The sequence below is a fragment of the Lithobates pipiens genome, unplaced genomic scaffold (assembly GCF_037356315.1).
Source record: "Lithobates pipiens isolate NorthernLeopardFrog02 unplaced genomic scaffold, aLitPip1_a1.2 Scaffold_22, whole genome shotgun sequence".
NCBI classification, from domain to species: Eukaryota; Metazoa; Chordata; class Amphibia; order Anura; family Ranidae; genus Lithobates; species Lithobates pipiens.
The window spans coordinates 67,665,321-67,683,085 of NW_027507784.1; the positions used below are offsets into that span (position 1 = coordinate 67,665,321).

General features: G+C 41.5%; 1 protein-coding gene across 3 annotated transcripts in view; it reads left to right on the forward strand.

The window, feature by feature from the left end:
• ORC4 (origin recognition complex subunit 4) overlaps nucleotides 1–17,765 on the forward strand; it is an 83,784-nt gene that overhangs the window by 23,274 nt on the left and 42,745 nt on the right. For all 3 annotated transcript variants that reach the window (XM_077447737.1, XM_077447735.1, XM_077447736.1), the window contains exons 4-9: nucleotides 5,089–5,179; nucleotides 9,699–9,774; nucleotides 9,875–9,960; nucleotides 12,787–12,835; nucleotides 14,612–14,763; nucleotides 17,176–17,349. In XM_077447737.1, coding sequence (XP_077303863.1) covers nucleotides 5,089–5,179; nucleotides 9,699–9,774; nucleotides 9,875–9,960; nucleotides 12,787–12,835; nucleotides 14,612–14,763; nucleotides 17,176–17,349 — 628 coding nt within the window. The remainder of the gene's footprint in view (nucleotides 1–5,088; nucleotides 5,180–9,698; nucleotides 9,775–9,874; nucleotides 9,961–12,786; nucleotides 12,836–14,611; nucleotides 14,764–17,175; nucleotides 17,350–17,765) is intronic.

Here is a 17,765-nt window from a genome sequence, read left to right on the forward strand (position 1 = left end):
TACTCCTCCAAACACGGCACGTTGAGTTGATGGCAAAGAGCTTCATTTTGGTGTCATCTGACCACAACACTTTCACCCACTTCTCCTTTGAATCACTCAGATGTTCATTGGCAAGCTTCAGACAGGCCTGTACATGTGCTTTTTCTTGAGCAGCATTTCAGTCCTTCTCGGCGTAATGTTACCAATTATTTTCTTAGTGACTATGTGCCAGCTGCCTTGAGATCATTGACAAGATTCTGGACTGGTTCCTCACCATTCTCATGATCATTGAAACTGTACAAGGTGAGATCTTGCATGGAGCCCCAGACTGCGGGAGATTTTCTGTTACTTCCATTTGAGAATAATCGCACCAACTGTTGTCACCCTCTCACCAAGCTGCTTGACGATGGTTTTGTAGCCCATTCCAGCCTTGTGTAGGTCTACAATCTTGTCCTTGACATTCTTGGACAGCTCTTAGGTCTTGGCCATGGTGGAGAGATTGGAATCTTATATATATATATATATATATATATATATATATATATATATATATATATATATATATATATATATATATATATATATATATATCTCAAAAAAATCATTCAGTTAACAGGCTGAGAATAGGAGCACTCTCATTAAGAGAGTGTTCCTAATCTCAGCTCGTTAACTGTATAGAAGACACCTGGGAGCCAGATATCTTGATTTCACTCATTAAAATGCAAATCAATTTAGAACTTTTTTGAAATGCATTTTTCTGAATTTTTTTTTTTGTTTTTCTGTCTCTTATGGTTAAAATCTACCATTAAAATGATAGACTGATAACGTACATTTGCCCACTGAAATATATTATCAGCAGGGGATGAAATACTTTTTCCCCTCACTGTACCTATACACTTCATGTATACGTGTGGCTGGAGGGTGGGGAATGCCTCTGCTGCGTATGACTGGCTGCCTGCAGTGATCTCAAAAACAGAAAAGGACACGCAGAAAACGGTCCACAGTATATGGCTATCTGTACATGAATGAGGGCCTGTAAAAAATCAAAGTATGCCTAGGTGCCTGAATCGGTGGCTGCCACTGATTGTAGTGCTAGAAGGAACTCTGCATGTGGATAAATGAGAAGACAAGCAGCACTTTTTAAGTGTAACATTAAGGTACTGGCTTTGTGAAACGACCAAGTGACAACCGTAAGAAGGAAAAGAGTTCATCTAGGTAACAACACTGTGGTGTATTTGGAAGTAAAGCCCTCAGCTGTGTTGGTGGCTCCCAGCACTTCCTGGTAGGTCCAGGTCCTCTGGGGAGGCGGAAGTGATTTCATCACTGAAAGTGGAAACCATGTGCGTGTCATGCGTTCGGAACATGCGTGCTCCACGAGGTCATCAGAAACTCTTCCTAAGAAAACAGCTGTTGTGAACCAGAAAGCAGCCCCACCCCCGGCTCCTGTATCCTTTTATTGAAGGAAATTTCATCAGACACACCTTTTTGTCTGCAGAATATGCTTGATACACCTCTTGGGCTTTAGGGGGTGTCAGTCACAGCTGCTGTGTCTTGTGCGGTGCGCACAACTTCCATAGCGTCTGTTTAAACTGGGTGAGAATTACTTCAGGGCTCACTCCCTGCTCACCAAGACTCAGGAACTGCAGCTTTTGGTGTATGTTGCTTTCTATGTGTGAATACAGTGTTTCTTGTTGAATACAACTAACCTGCCTTATTATATTAGGTGTTATGTGTTGTGTTGTGTTGTATTATTCCCTTATGCAGTAGCAGAAAGGAGTACAGAAGGAGAACTAATGTCTTGTACTGTACATTATGGATCTCATTGCAAACACATGTAGCACAATGTCTGGTTCACGGTCTACTGTTGACATTTAAGTAAAGTTTATAATAATCACATTCCACCCGGCCTATAGCACAATGATGGCTGGGCAGTTGTTCTCCCGTTCTGATTGGAGTTCATATGGCGGAGTCCATTAGTGCAGTGTGTTGCTCCGACACGCCACATCTCCAATCACATTAAAGAGCCTATGATGTAGGCCAGTGATGGCTAACCTTGGCACCCCAGTTGTTTTGCAACTAAATTTCCCATGAGGCTCAACTACACTGCAAAGTGCATGAGCATCATGGGAAATGTAGTTCCAAAACATCTGGGGTGCCAAGGTTAGCCATCACTGATGTAGGCTCTTTACCATGTGATCAGCTGTGTCCAATCACAGCGTAGCTAGAAAGTGCTGGTTATCAGCTTTCTTCTATTCATGTTGACAGGGCATAAGTAGAGACAGTAGCATCTCTCCAGACTGGTGGGTCTGCACTGACAATCGGTGCTGCCACATCAGTGCACATTCGTGAAGGAGAAAACATACTTACATGCTGAAAATTTGGCCTGGGCAGGAAGGCTGTGAAAGTGCCCTGTATTGAAGTGGTTAAAGCGGAGGTCCACCCTAAAGTGGACCTTCCGCTCATTGGATTCCTCCCCCCCTCCAGCGCCACAATTGGCACCTTTCAGGGGGGAGGGGGGTGCAGGTATCTGTACAGTACAGGTATCTGCACCCACTTCCGGGATAGCTCTCTGCGGAAAGGGGCTTAGATAATGCCTGCTGGGAAACACACAGATCCCAGAGGCAGCGGGTCCATCCTCATTGCGCAGCGCGACTCGCATGCGCAGTAGGGAACCGGGAAATGAAGCCGAAAGGCTCCACTTCCTGATTCCCATACCCAAGATGGCGGCGGCGGCACCCGAGAGACAATCGAGAGATCGGCTTCGGGTGCCGACATCGCGGGCGCGCTGGACAGGTAAGTGTCACTATTTTAAAAGTTAGCAGCTGCAGTATTTGTAGCTGCTGGCTTTAAAAAAAAAAAAAAAAAAAAGCGGACTCCCGGCGGACTCCCGCTTTAAGCTGGCCATACACTGGTATATTTTAGAACAAAGTTTTATACAAACATATTTTCCTGAAAATTCCTATGAAAGTTCTTGGCATATTCAACAACTTAACATATATTGTTTCAAAGTACTGTACTTCAAAATTCTGTTTGTTTTTAAAGTGAAACTTATGTTCTACTATAACAAACAGCAAGCTGGCAGGCTTTTATTGCAGAAGAGACATGCAATGTCTGTCCTGCTGTAAAATACCTCTGTTTGCATGCTTGTTGTTTACTCATGCACAGCTCAGTTTACAGTGCTGGCCTCATCTCTGTGTGCCAGAATGACATGCACAGTGAAGACACCTGAAGACCAGCTCACAGGTTCCACCCTAAGTAGGGGTGAAACATGTAACATGTTCCAGAAGGGTGACCTTATCCTTTAAGCTGGGAAAAGGCGGATCAAAATTCATCCAGCTCAACATGGACTAGATGATAAGTTTCAATCAATGAAGTTGATTATTTGATCGACTTCTGTCGAATGGGCAAGCTAAAAAAGCCTCGCTCTTTCTTCAATACTTAAACACTAGCACACAATTCGAACTGTTTGCCGTTAATGGCAAATGCGCACCCTTCTCTCTTTTTTTTTTTTTTTTTTTCTTTCATTTTTAGTTTAGAAAACCTCAGATAATTATGGCTTGTTTAGATATTGGTACTATGCAGGTACATTTTTCTGTAGCGTTAGGCATGTATGCTGTCATGCATCAATGGGAGATTTCTTTGTGTGTTGACATGACTTCTATGGGCCTCCCAAAACACTTAGGCAGCCCACAGATGAGGTTATTTATTTATTTTTTTTCCCCCTTTTAACCAGTGGGTTGAAGGGGAAAAAAAAACACTGACCCGATTTACCTTAGCCACACATTCGAGGTGAATGAGGGAATTCTCCACGCTGTGTCTTTGTATTCTGACAGTGGGGCGATTTCACTGCTTGTGCTGTCATTTGACCCTCTGTATGACCTAAAAAACCTGGCTGATCCTGCCTGTTTCTGCCCTCTCCCTGTAAACTGACCACGGTTTATCATGGCTGCTGAGCCCTGACACTGTAGTCAGTTTACGTACCTCCGTCATCGGCACTTTTTTTTGTCGTCGTCGTCCCCCCCCCCCCCCCCCCCCCCCGCCTGTCGGCTCTGTCCACTACACGATCCTCCGCTCCTGCTGGTAAAATAATAGTGTTATATCTCTACAATCCCCTCTGTTTGATAACATGTGCCCCACGGTATGTCCTTTATTTAAAAAAAATAAAATAAAAATATTTACATTACTTCAGAGCATCTCCTGGCACTCACGTGACTCCTTGGCTTTCTCTACCTTTCCTCCTCTCTTTCCGACTGATGTCAGCAGGAGTTCTTGGCCTCTTCCACTGTATCTGTCAGACTGGGAGAGGAGAGCCGAGGAGTCACATGAGCACCGGGAGATCCTTTGATATAAGATATAAATCGGCCTTTTTCAAATAAAGGATATACCGTGTGGCACATGTTATATCACTACAATCCCCTATGTTGGATAATAACAAGTGGCTTTACAACCACTTTAAACGGGTATCTCTTATTTTTAAGCACGCACCACAGTGCTGAGATGGTAACTGCCATATTTTTATTATTGGGAAGTTTGACTTGGCCTTCTGCTGCGCATGTGTTAAAAACAGCGTCGATGGGCCCTTAAAATATGGGAAGAAAGCTGCCTAGCATGCAAGGAATATATAAAAACATATGTAGTCGCAGACAGGAGTTCTACTTGAAAATAAGTTTGTAGCCTCTACTATACTGATCTTGAGAAGGTCCTCACCAATGCAATATTCTCGCTGAAACTATGGATTCTATTTTCAATGATATGTCAATAAGATGCTAATTGGATACAAGTGCCTTCCCTCTGCTGTGCGCTATAGCAATCCGTTTTCTTGAAAAAAATAAAGAAATATATGTTTTTTACTTCTCAAGGACACTTTATCATTGATGACATGTAAGGATGTGCCCCTCCACACCTATTATGTCTTTGTGAGTTACAACATGAGTCAAACAGCTGTTTGCCTCTCACTCGGCTGCTGTCAGAAGTTAGATGAAGCCAGCTTCTCAGATGACTGCCTTTCAGCTAGTGTGTGTTGTGTTTTTTTTTGTTTTTAATTCCTTCTTTCTGCTCTGTGCTATTCCAAGACTTTGAGAAGCTCAGCCTTTGTTATTATAATTTCAGGCACTTAGTAGAGCTTCTGAAGAGAACAGTGATTCATGGGGAGAGTAACTCTGTGCTGATCATCGGACCCAGGGGATCAGGGAAGAGTATGGTGAGTGTTCATTATTTTTTATACGAGCCAAGATACTGTTCCTGTGTGGAAGGATTTGTATTGGCAGAATATAAAAACCTTCTTAATAAGGTTGCTGATGGGGTTGACATGCAACTTATTAGTGCTTTTTTTGTCCCACTGTTTGCAAAGCTTTCCACACTTGCCAATCACTAATCTGATGTTCTTCTAACTCTCCTCCAGCTGTGAGTCAGTGTAAGGCTGGCCATACATTTTACAATTTTTTTTTGTGCGCAATTTCCTTTAGATTTACCTTCAACTATATGTATGACCAGCCTAAGGCCGGCCATAGATGGAGAGATTTTCTTTCCTGCAACCATGGAATGCAGGAAAGAAACTCTCATGATTCCCCCCACCATCAATACAGTCAGTGTAGATGGGGGGGCATCCCTCCCACGGAGCTATTGTTTTCTCCTGGCAAGGTAAGCAGTCCATGCCAGGAGAACACAGTAATTATTGCTAGTGGCTATAGCAGCCGCTAGCAATAATCCACATATAAAATACAGCAGGCTGGTTGATCTATCAACTTGGGTACATTAAGTTTGTCCATACATGGTTGGAATCTCCGGCGATTCGTGCTGAACAGGCCGAGATTCGATCCTTCAATGGCTGGCTTAAAGTGATTGTAATGTCTCCTTGTGTGTTTTTTTTTTTCTTATAAATAACATACATGTTATACTTACCTGCTCTGTTGCAGTGGTTTTTCACAAAGCAGCCCAGATCCTCCTCTTCTCAGGTGCCTCTTCAGTGCTCCTGGTCCCTCGCATCTGAGTGTCCCCACAGCAAGCAGCTTGCTATAGGGGCACCCAAGCCGAGCTGCAGCTCAGTGTGTCCATACTGATTGCATTGGTTACAGAAGGTGTTTTTTAAACTTTTGAATGTTCTAGTGAGCACTGTCAGGGCCCTAACCTGAAAGTGGAAAGAACACAATTTCCCCATAACCTGGCCATGACCAAGTGCTCTTTGCAAGATTTCTGACAGAGGAGTGAAAAGCATTAATTTTCAGAAGGGTTGTCCAAGAGCCACATGTAGAGAGCTTCAAAAAGACCTGGAATTAGCAGGTACGTTTGCTTCAAAGAAAACCATAAGTAATGCACTCAACCTCCATGTCCTGTATGCACGCTCACCACGCAAGACTCCATTGAAGGAAAAAAAGCATGTTGAAGCTCGTTTAAAGTTTGCTGCACCACATTTAGACAAGCCTGTGAAATACTAGGAGAATATAGTTTGGTTAGACCAAAACTCTTTGTCATAATACACACCATGTTTGGAGTTCAAATGGCACTGCACATCACCCCAAAAACACCCCAATACCAACAGTGAAGATTGGAGGTGGGAACATCGTGGTGTGGGGCTGTTTTTCAGCATACAGTATTGGCAAACTTCACATCATTGAAGGGAGGATGAATGGAAAAATGTACCAAGATATTCTTGATAAAAATCTGCTGCCATCTACCAGAATGATGAAGATGAAACGAGGGTGGACATTTCGGAAAGACCATGATCCCAAACATAAAGCCAAGGAAACTCTCAATTGTTTTCAAAAAAAGAAATTAAAGGTGCTAGAATGGCCCAGCCAATCGCCTGACTTGAATCCAATAGCAAATCTATGGAAAGAACAAAAGATCAGAGTCCATAGAAGAGGCCAACTGAACCTTCAAGATTTGAAGACTGGAAGAATGGGCCAAAATCACATTTGAGCAATGTATGTGACTAGTTTCTCCATACAGGAGGCATCTTGAAGCTGTCATTACCAACAAAAGATTTTGTACAAGTATTAAATACATTTCAGTTAGCTTGTTTAATACCTTTTCCTTTCGTCATTCCATTTTATTAAACCACTTCATTTCTTAACTTTGTTTTGGTTTCTTTGTATGTATGGATTGCATGGGTTGTTACCAACGTGGTGAAATTTTCATGGCAATGGCACCTTTTAGAAATATATTTACCTAGGAAAATGTTGATGTGTTCAATACTTTTTACCCGCTGTATGTACCATCTACAACAGTTCCTGAGAACATATTTTGCAACAACTACCATTTTATTCTATAGGCTCTCTGCTAAAAAAAAAAAAAAAAAAAAAAAAAAAAAAAAAATATATACATCTCATGTTTGGGTGTTCCAAGTAATTTTCTAGCAGATAATTTTTACTTGTAATCAACAAATGTCCGAAAAGGTTTGGTCCTTAAATGGTTAAACTTCCTTCATTTACACCAGGAGTTCTTTCCTTTGATAAAATAACAAAAAGATACTTTGTTTCTACTCATTTGTGTGCTGTGATTAAACTTGGCAGGCTGCCTAGATTTTTTTTTTCTTTTTTTTTCTTTCCCAGTTTTGAGAACTCTCTGCACTTGTTAAACAGAATGGTGACATGTTGTTCGGGAAGAGAAAAAGAATGTGATTTAGATTCTTAACGATCAATCGTGCAGCTATAACTCCTAGTAGTAATGTAGTGGCACCACTGTGACAACAGAGTCCGTGAGTAAAAACATACAAGCAATATCCGGTAGACTTAAGTGGTTATAACAGTACAGTCCATAAACATCCAAAGGGTTAGATGGTGCAGTGTTGACCAGGGTGGACTTGATTAAAATAAGTCTATTTAAATCATGATTTTAATCCCTAGTAAAAGGGCTTGATTTTAAATCCCTAGTAAAAGGGCTTGATTTAAATAATTTTTATTTATTTTTTTAATTTTTCAACTAACAGTTTTATTAGTTATCTCAGCAGGTAAAAAGACTAAAAAAGAACCCAGTGAGGTCCAAGCAACCTTTAAAACAGGGATATAGCAAATACAGACATTTTAGCCGTTAGTGGGGCAAGATCATTGGTGTGTCATACTATGAACTGTTAGTAGTTGAGGTTTGCCATAGGTTAGGTGAGAGCCTATGGGCTATGAAAAAAAACAAAACATAAAAGATAAGAGGATAGGAGGAGAATCAAGAGTCAATAAAGAGGAGATGATAAAGTAGAGTAGTAGCTCAACCACCGGCTCAGGGCAAGTGCTCCCAGACCTTATTGTGCGATTCCAGCCTATCCTGTAATCTTGCTGTCATTTTTTCCTTTCGCTCCACGTCTTTAATTATGGTAGCTGTAAGGATGTGTCTAAGCAGCTTCTTGGATGGTTTAGCCATTGGTAATGGTGACACGCCAAGTAGGAAGAATTTTCGCGTCATGGGGACCTGCACCTCAAAAAGGTGGGACAATAATTGTTGCATTGCGGTCCAGAAGGGCACGGTCATGGGGCAACGCCAGTAAATATGGTAGAGGGTACCTTTGTCCCCCTGACAGTGCCAGCGCCAATCAGAGCTAGAGGGGTAGGTGGCGTGGAGGACGTCTGGTGTCGGGTACCAGAAATAGAGAATTTTATATACATTTTCCTTATAAAGCGTGCAAAAGGAGCCTTTTAGGAGCTGGAACCAAATCCTCTGCCACATCATCTTGGGGATTTCTTCTCCTAGCGTCTTTTCCCAGCGAAGCATATAGGCATGTTTACTCCTATTTGGTATAGAGTAGGAGTTAAGTAGCCAGTATATGTCGAAGATCAGGCCCCGATGTGCGGATCCCTCCATAATTATGCTCTCGAAAGTGGCTGGTGCTGAAAATTTTGTAGATTTGGGGCAAAGGTTTGGGCATAGTGGCGTATTTGCAAATATCCATAAAACACTTTGCAAGGTAATTCATGTTTTTCTTGGTGTTCAGTTAACGGCAGTAATTTACATGATCTAGGGTCTACTAAGTCAATACATGTGAACGGTGAACCACGTTTGAAAAATATAGCTACACCAGCTCCTTTGCGGGTGGTAAACGACGATAGAGGATATTGCCATCTACTAGAGGATTTATACAGTCGCGTGGTGACCTGTATTAGGTCCAAAGTAGAGATAATCACATAAGAGTGAAGGTGGAGGGACACTGAAGGTGTTTGCGTGTTAGCACTGTAGCATCTAATGCTTTCGATGTTTATGGACTTTATTGTTATAACCACCTAAGTCTACCTGAAACTGGTTGCATGTTTCTACTCAAGCATTCTGTTGTCACAGTAGTGTATTACTACTAGGAGTACTTTATGTAAAGTGACACTGCTTGAGTCTATTCACTTGATTGATTTGTATTTATAATACTTTGATATTATTATTTTTAATATTTTTTTTTTTTTTATAACTTTCCTTTAAACATTTATCCACCTATTGCATTGATGCCCATCACAGCAGATTCACATAGAGGGTTTATATTATTTATTGATCACTTTATAATCAGTAGGGGAGTGCTGTACCATCTTTCATTTTATTTAATAACTCCATACTAATGTCCATGGTTTTGACATGGGATATCCAACAAGCCCATGTAGATGCAATAATCAGTTGCTTACCCTGGATTGCACGTGCAGGGGATGCAAGCACACAAACATACTATCTCATAGACTTTGCTTAGAGGCATCCTAATTAGCATCTAATTTCCTCAATCAATTTCCCTCTTTGTATTATTTATAATCTTCCAGTTGTTGCATGATGCTCTGAAGGAGATCCTGGCAGTAAAAGAGCTGAAGGAGAATGCCCTAGCAGTCCATCTGAATGGTATGGTAAAGAAGGGAGGATTGCCACAAGGCACAAGCTACATGTTACATTGATGTAATTTTTATTTCTAATGAAATCTGTTTTGTTTTTTTGTTTTTAGGTTTGCTGCAGATAAACGACAAGATTGCTTTGAAAGAGATTACTAGGCAATTACATTTGGAGAATGTAGTTGGGGATAGAGTATTTGTAAGTATACTTTCTGGATCTTGGTGGCTGCCTTTTTGTATAGGGGTTTATAGAAGTTTACTTATCTATTTATTTGGAACTACATTACTTGGCATCAGGTTATTGATATCGCCCATTTAGAAAAGGCTGTACACACCCAATATTATTTTATGGTATTTTGTTACATGGGAGGACACACTTTTTTACAGGTGAGAAAAGAGGCTTAATCTCCACATACAGTAAAGAATCCATTCTGTAAGTGCAAATGTGGAAAAGCCTTCCATTGGAACTGATTCCATCCAACTCAGTAGATTGCTTCAGTATAGGGCTGCATGTTTTATATTATAGGCTTTTGTTTTTCCCCTGCTGGATCCAGTCAAGTTACATTTTATGTAGGGATTTTTTTTGCCTTTCCCTAGATTGGCTTTAGTTTTAGAATTGACAATGAATAATCCTCTTTTCTTCAGCCTAGCTATACAAGTTTATTTGGTCTTTTCTTTTTTCCACATTTGGAACTGTGTCTGTATCTGGCTGTGTCTAGAACTTCTGGCTCCTGGCAGGGCCTGTGCAAGGATTTTTGTCCACTTAGGCAAAGGTGCATTTTCGTGCCCACCCCCTCTCGTTCAGACGTCAGACTGTGGACATGGCACAAGAGACGGTCAGAGACTGTGGACATGGCACAAGAGACGGTCAGAGACTGTGGACATGGCACAAGAGACGGTCAGAGACTGTGGACATGGCACAAGAGACAATCACTGCTAACCCCCTGTCTGCAGAAATTGCACAAATACTTCTGCTCAGCTGGGGGAAGAAACTGGAATATTTGTCCCCTAGGCTCAGGGCTCTTGTAACTGGGCTTTCAGGGCTCTTGTAACTGACTTTACAACTCCTTTTTAATACCGCTTTAACTTTTGCAGTGTTAAGAATATTTACGTATTTGAATATCCATAGTTCCTATTCAGAATGTTTTATTTTTTATTTTATATTTTTATGAATCATTAAAATGTATGTAATGCTCTTGAAGCAATTGAAAGGAACATATAGTAGTTCATTGGGATAGGCAGTAACAGCTAATCTGTTAGAGTTGGGCAGTATGTTTTTGGGGGGGTGCTTATTTGTAAAATATTTGCAAGAACTGGCATGTTTATTTTGCCAGATGCTACAGGCTTTCAGACCTTTTTTTCCTTCTGCGTTTTCTTCCTTCTGGTTTGTAAAAAGACAAAATGTATAATGCTGTATTTTTAAAAATGTGTGTGTGGGGGGTAGAGTAGGGCAGACAGACAAGCGGAGTTTCCCCTTTTGAGTGGAGCTCCACTCTAAAGTCCATCTTGAGAGAGTGAGATAGAGAATGTCGAAGTTTTTAAAACCACTGTCAGGTTTTTATTGCTCAGATCAAAAAATAGTTAACACACCACCAATGTACCTCAAAAACATATTGAGGCCCAATCCAAATATAGTCACAAAAGGATAGAGGAAATCATCCACTGATGTTTCGCAGACATGGAGAACTCCTTTGTCAAAGTGACAGTAGGGTTATACTTGTAAAGGTCATGTAAAAGAGGTCCTGGCTGTGCATCATTCCCTCTCGCATTGCTATCACATTGAGAAAGGGATCCTTCATGGACATCAGTGGGAAGAGGGTTATTTTATCCATTTGGGGCTATTTTTTTTTAGATTGTGTGTACATGTTTAATGTGCGTTGTCAGTGTAATGGACATTTCTTGATCTGAGGTATAATACTCTGTAAGCTGAGGAGCCCACTCCTGTGGCGGTATGGTGCTGGATGGACTGGTTCTGGGTAGTTATTGCTGTCAGTGTCCATGCTATCTCTCAATTTGTCCTCAGACTGAAATATTCTGCAGCTTCTTCATTGAAGTCTCTTGAACCAAAAAATAAATAAATGTCTCCCATAGGAAACCATGGTAAATGAACAGTAGTGAATTTCTGCAAGCATAAAAAAAATGTCTAGGTGTGTACCAGGCCTAGGGGAGGATTTCTTTTTACTTTAAAGCGATTTCCCCATATTTCATGCTGCATATCTGAGACCGGAAGCGTAAGAAAATCTCTTGCCCATCTTACCCAAAACTGATCACCTCTCCTGATTACAGGGAGCTGTGATCAGTGTACTGTCACTAAGCAGAACGGAGAAATGCTTGTTTACATTAGCATTTCCCCATTCCTCCTCTCCATGAGATGATTGCGGGTATTGAGCTCGCCACGGGCATACGCGCCTGCTATGCAATCCTCGCGAGATCACGTAATATAACGTGATTTTGCGCAGCGGAGCCAACCTGCCACAATAAAACTGTGGCAGCTGGTCCGCCAGCTGTTAAAGGAGGAGTCTAGCCTGAGCCCATTTGTTTGGGCGTCTCCTATAAGTCACAGGGGTGTAATTTGTTTTGCACTCCTCTGACCCGTTTTCAGCAGAGAGCGGTCTGAAGTCTGCTCTCTAATGACATCACACAGATCAGTCCAGACATCTTGTCATCCTGACTTTAGGAGTTGGATCCACCAGGTGCCTGGACTGATGGCTTTCTCAGCCTCTCAGCTCCCCGCTGAGCCAGCCGCTCCCCGCCCTTACACATCTCAGCGCTCCAGTGAGCATGGAGGAGCGGAGCAGGGGAGCTGCTGATTGACAGTCAGCAGCTCTCTGCTCAGGAGCCGAGGATACCGAGCCATCTGCGGTGTTCAATGGCTCGCTTCTCAGTGCAAATGCAGCATCGGACTTCTGCTGCATCCACCTAGTTAAGTATAATGGGGGGCAAAACAACCCAAACGCTCACTTCTCCTTTTACTACTTTGTATGTTCTGCACAGATATAATATATACATTTTTTTTTTTTCACAGGGCAGCTTTGCTGAAAACCTTTCTTTTCTTTTGGAAGCTTTAAAAACAGGTAATTTTATAGCTCTTTGACTAAGAGAGCCAAAGCCATTCTCTAATGCAGAGCAGCTCCTTATTGTTCCTCGTCTAATCAAAGGTCCCCTAGTCAGAACACAATAGCACAGCCAGGGGCCTTAGCTGTGCTAACATTGGATTGTCAGTACAGGGGCTCCTCCGGAGCTGTCAGTTTTTTTGTTTTGTTTTTTTGTTCAGCCATGCTTTTTTTTTTTTTTTTTTTTTGTGTCTCCCTGGCAGCAGAGTTTGTCCTGTCGCCTCTCCTGCTTTTCTTTTCTCCCTCCCTAATCTGTGTTCTCTTAGCACAATCTTTGTAATTTCTGTTGCTTTAATTCCCCCTTTAGCAACAGTAATTCTTAAAGCTGTCAACAGATCGGCCTTTAGTGGCTCTGATTTTAGGATGAGCATTTGCAGAGCACAGCATTTTAAACAGTATAGGTAGGCTGGATTTTAAACCGTATAGGCACTTATTTTTTGAATGTTTTAAAAACTGTGGCAACAGTGACCCTTATTACTAGAGGCATGGCCAGAATGTAGATACTCTGCACATGCCTTAGTAAGTAGAATATAATGAAAACAATGCTGGTAGGTTTAGTAAGTTAAACGGTTGTCACCTGCCACTACCCTTTCTATCTGTGTGCAATAGTGTCTCTGCAGAGAACCAACATGCTCCCTGCTAAGTCAGATCTAGAGTTCGCAAAATCAGCCATGAAGATTAACTTTGCTGTTTTCTGTATCTTAGAGAGCGTGTTGGACCTCTGCTTCCACACAGACATCAAGGTCCTTCTCTATAGCACGATGGTTTAAGACGTGCTTTTCTACTTTGTGCACAACCTTTGTTTTGATGCATCTTGAATGTATTTCAATGATTTCAACTGAAAATTTAGTGCTTTGCTGTTTTATTTATTGTCTTTGAGCAAACAAACATACCTTCATGCTCTTTTCACACCGTGGCATTCTGTTCTGCAGGCAGAATCGGCGCGATTTGGAAACACCGCAAATCACGGACGCCATTGCGACCCCTGCTATTTTGAATGGCACCAAATCGCAACGTGATTTTGCCATGATTGTAGCCCAACAAATCGCCGTAAAAACACACAAACAGAATCGCGGGATGCCCGACACCCAAAGTACAAGAACTTCTTTTGGGCGTCCCGCTATTCTGTTTTCGCGATTTCATCTCGCTTCGCCGGGCGATTCAGTGCCTTTCAAAGTAGTGGGGATCTCAAGGGCGTCCCGCGGTTCGCAGCGTTTACAAATCGCTGCAATTCTGCCAGCAAAACTGAACGCCATGGTGTGAATGGAGCCTCAAACTGGATCTCCAACTTTGCTGAGGCAGGGGAAATGCCTTTCTCGTGGCCAGTTATATGCATTGCAAGGTTTTTAGCAGACTTTTGGGGCCTTTTCATATTTGTCCATTTTCATGCAGCAAAACCCATGCATTTTGTAGCTTAAAAATACAGACGGCTGGGTAAAGCAGAGAGCCAATCATTCAAGAAGGAAATGAGTTCTGAGTTTAATCAAATAGAGTATAGAATGACCCCAGTGTTGCCATGGAGAGCGACATTTAAATTTTTGCAGCTTTAGAAAATTATTTCTGACCGCATATTGAAATAGAAAAGTTATTTATTTTTTCTGTAGAACATTACAATAAAAGGCTTGTTTAGTATTTAATATTTTTATATCAAATTTGTTTTGTGAAAGAGGGCTTTTCTTTGATTTAATTGGGGGGTAACTGGGTTGAAACAGGTTCTAATATTTATTTTATATTCAGGTGACCGCACCAGTAGCTGTCCTGTCCTCTTTATCCTGGATGAGTTTGATCTGTTTGCTCACCATAAGAACCAGACGTTGCTGTATAATCTTTTTGATATTGCACAGTCAGCCCAGACTCCAATCACAGTCATCGGACTCACCTGTCGACTGGTGGGTATGATTTTGGCTCCTGAATGCCTCTGCTTTCCCTAAACCTTTTGAACCTCAAGGTGTTAACTGTGCTACTATAATATCTTATCCAAAGGAAAAAACACTTGTCAAACTGAATTATTTTTTTTTTTCTTACCAGTCATTAAAGCAGCCTTGCTTGTTGATGTGGCCTTCTGACATGCATCACACTCTTTTGCAAGCAGAGGCTTTTATTTCTGAAGACAGAACAAGGAATTCAGAAATCCAGTTATTACTGATATGGATTATTATGTAACGCTGTATATAGCGCGTGAGAAAACATATGCACCCTTAGTTGTACATTGTATTATGGTTGGTTATTTAGAAGACTATTGTACAGCTATGATACTGATTTGGGACAGGGTTTTGGCACCAAAAGCAGGTAAAAATCATAAGATGGGCTTTATAAAAAAAACAAAAAAACAAACAAACATATATTTATTATACACACACCCACCTCCCATGCCTGCAGAAAGAAGAAATTCCCTATGGATGGACTTTGAAGGCACGTACCACTTATACAGTGAAGTATAAAACTATGTTTTTATTAATACAAAATCGAAATATACAAAATTCCAAAAGAAGAAACACAATGTAATACAAAATGGTTCAAAATAAGATAACAATGTTGATATTGCAGAGTTGGGCAACTGTACACGACAAGGTGCACCCCGGTATTTATTGCCTGCAGCATTTGTAGGATACTGCAGCTGTCCCACTAAGACCCAGAATTGAGCAATCACATGATTGCTGATCGCTCAGCTCTCGGTCTACTTCTAGCAGAGAGCCATGACTGTCAGTCACTGCTCTCCTATCTGCTTCGGCTCACTGGATTATGGGGGAATAGTTGGCTATAAGCTAACTATGGGTCACAGGAGAACAGAAGTAAATGTACTCCTGTAACCCACAAGATGTAAGGGAGATTATATTGTTGCAGTGGTTAACAAATAATGGGTAACTGGAGATGTTTTAAGAATTGAGGGAGCTTTAAAAGCTAAGTATTGCTATAGCTTTTTTGGCTATGATTTTTTTTCACAGTAGTACATTTACTTTGTTCTTCTGTGAGCCAGAGTGCTTTGACTATATCTGGATTATCAAATGCTAGAATCTGAGCAGAGCAGCCTACCCAAATGGGAATTGAATGCTGCCACATGGCTGGTCCTTTTGCTGCTTGTTATATTTGCCAGTCATGGTGCAGGGGTACGTAGGAGGAGAAGGGAACCAAATCTCTATTCTTGTGCAGACTGAGTGTTATTAAAGTGAAACTTTATTCAAAATTAAAGTGATTGTAAGGTTTGTTATTTTAATAAAAATAACAAAGAACTTGCCTGCTCTGTGCAATTATTTGTAACACAGCAGCCCTGAACCTCCTTCTCTGGGCTTTCCAGCTGGTGCCCTCCACTCCTCATGTGTCTGCCCCCATAGGAAGCGTTTGCTATGGGAGGGCAGATGTGCAGGGCTGTGTGCATCTAAAGACACCCACCGTGTGGCTCGGCCCCACCTCTAGCTCCCTCCTTACAGGATTTAACTCTCCGCATCAGGAGCTCATGGCTTCTGCTTTCAGCCAAGCCTGTGAGAGAGGGCAGAAGAGCTGTGGCAGATGGGACAGCGCTGAATCTGGAATGGAGTCAGAGAATGTGTTATGGTAAAAAAAAATAAAAAATTAAAAGGCATTTTAACTATTCTTAATCATTTTGCTGCTAGCCTTATTAAATAGATAGGAAGGTATAATCTATTCACTTGTTTTAATGTGTTATTTTTTTTTCTTTTTTTTATTTCTTCAGTTGCTTACTGGTTTCTGGCCTAGGCTAAATGGAAACGGATATGTGTCTGTTTACACTCGCCGACATCAAATCCGATCTGCTAAAAACGGGCATGAGAATCCGTTCCCCATCCATCTGGTGGATCAGATGACAGTTGGGTGTTAATGGACAGGTGGTCTGTTTACATCCGACTGCCAATAGAGCAGAGTCGGCTGTGTCTGTCTCTGCTATGCATGAGTGGACATGGGCCAGCCATCCGCCTGCTCAGTGAGAATCAGCAGACAGATTCCTCGCTGACCAGGCAGATTCCTGGCGGAGTCCACCCCAAGTGGAAGGGGTTTTAAATAGTGTTTTTGGTTCTCGGTTTACACTTAAATTCTGCTTTAAATGGATTTTTCAGCATAGTAATCCTGATGACATACTGCTGGTGCTTCCGATCAAGAGTCTCCCTGCCTGTCTTTGAGAAGCAGCTTCCCCTGAAATTTTGCCAGCCGACATCCACACATGTTGGGTCATTTTACACTTCATTGGCATTTCTTTTGATGTTCTAGATCGGTTCTTTGCACCATTACCTACCTGACTTGCCTGGTTCCCCTTGTCTTTATCTACTTATCAACCTTCTCTGTTTTAGGATGTCATGGAGCTTCTGGAAAAAAGGGTAAAGTCTCGCTTCTCCCACAGACAAATACATCTGTTGAACTCGTTCAGCTTCTCTGAATATCGGGATATTTTTAAGGAACTTCTTTCTCTAGCTTCTGGATTTCCAGATATGAACTTTGCTGAGCAATGGAATACAAGTATTCAGGTAATAGACCTAACACAGGTGTATGCAGTTATTGCCATATATTGTGGAACTTCATATTGTATTTCAGAACTCCACTGCCTGGTAATCTCTTTGTAATCTACACTCACTGGCCGCTTTATTAGGTACACCTTGCTAGCACCAGGTTGGACTAGACTTTTGCCTTCAGAACTGGCTTAATTCTTTGTGCATAGATTCAAGAAGGCATTGGAAACATTCCTCATATTTTGGTTCATAGTGACATCATGGCATCACGAACTTGTTGCAGATTTTTCGGCTGCACATCCATGATGCAAATTTCCTGTTCCACCACATCCCAAAGGTCCTCTATTGGATGAGATCTGGAGGCCATTGGAGTACAATGACCTCATTGTCAAGTTCAAGAAACCAGTCTGAGATGATATGAGCTTCTTTTATAT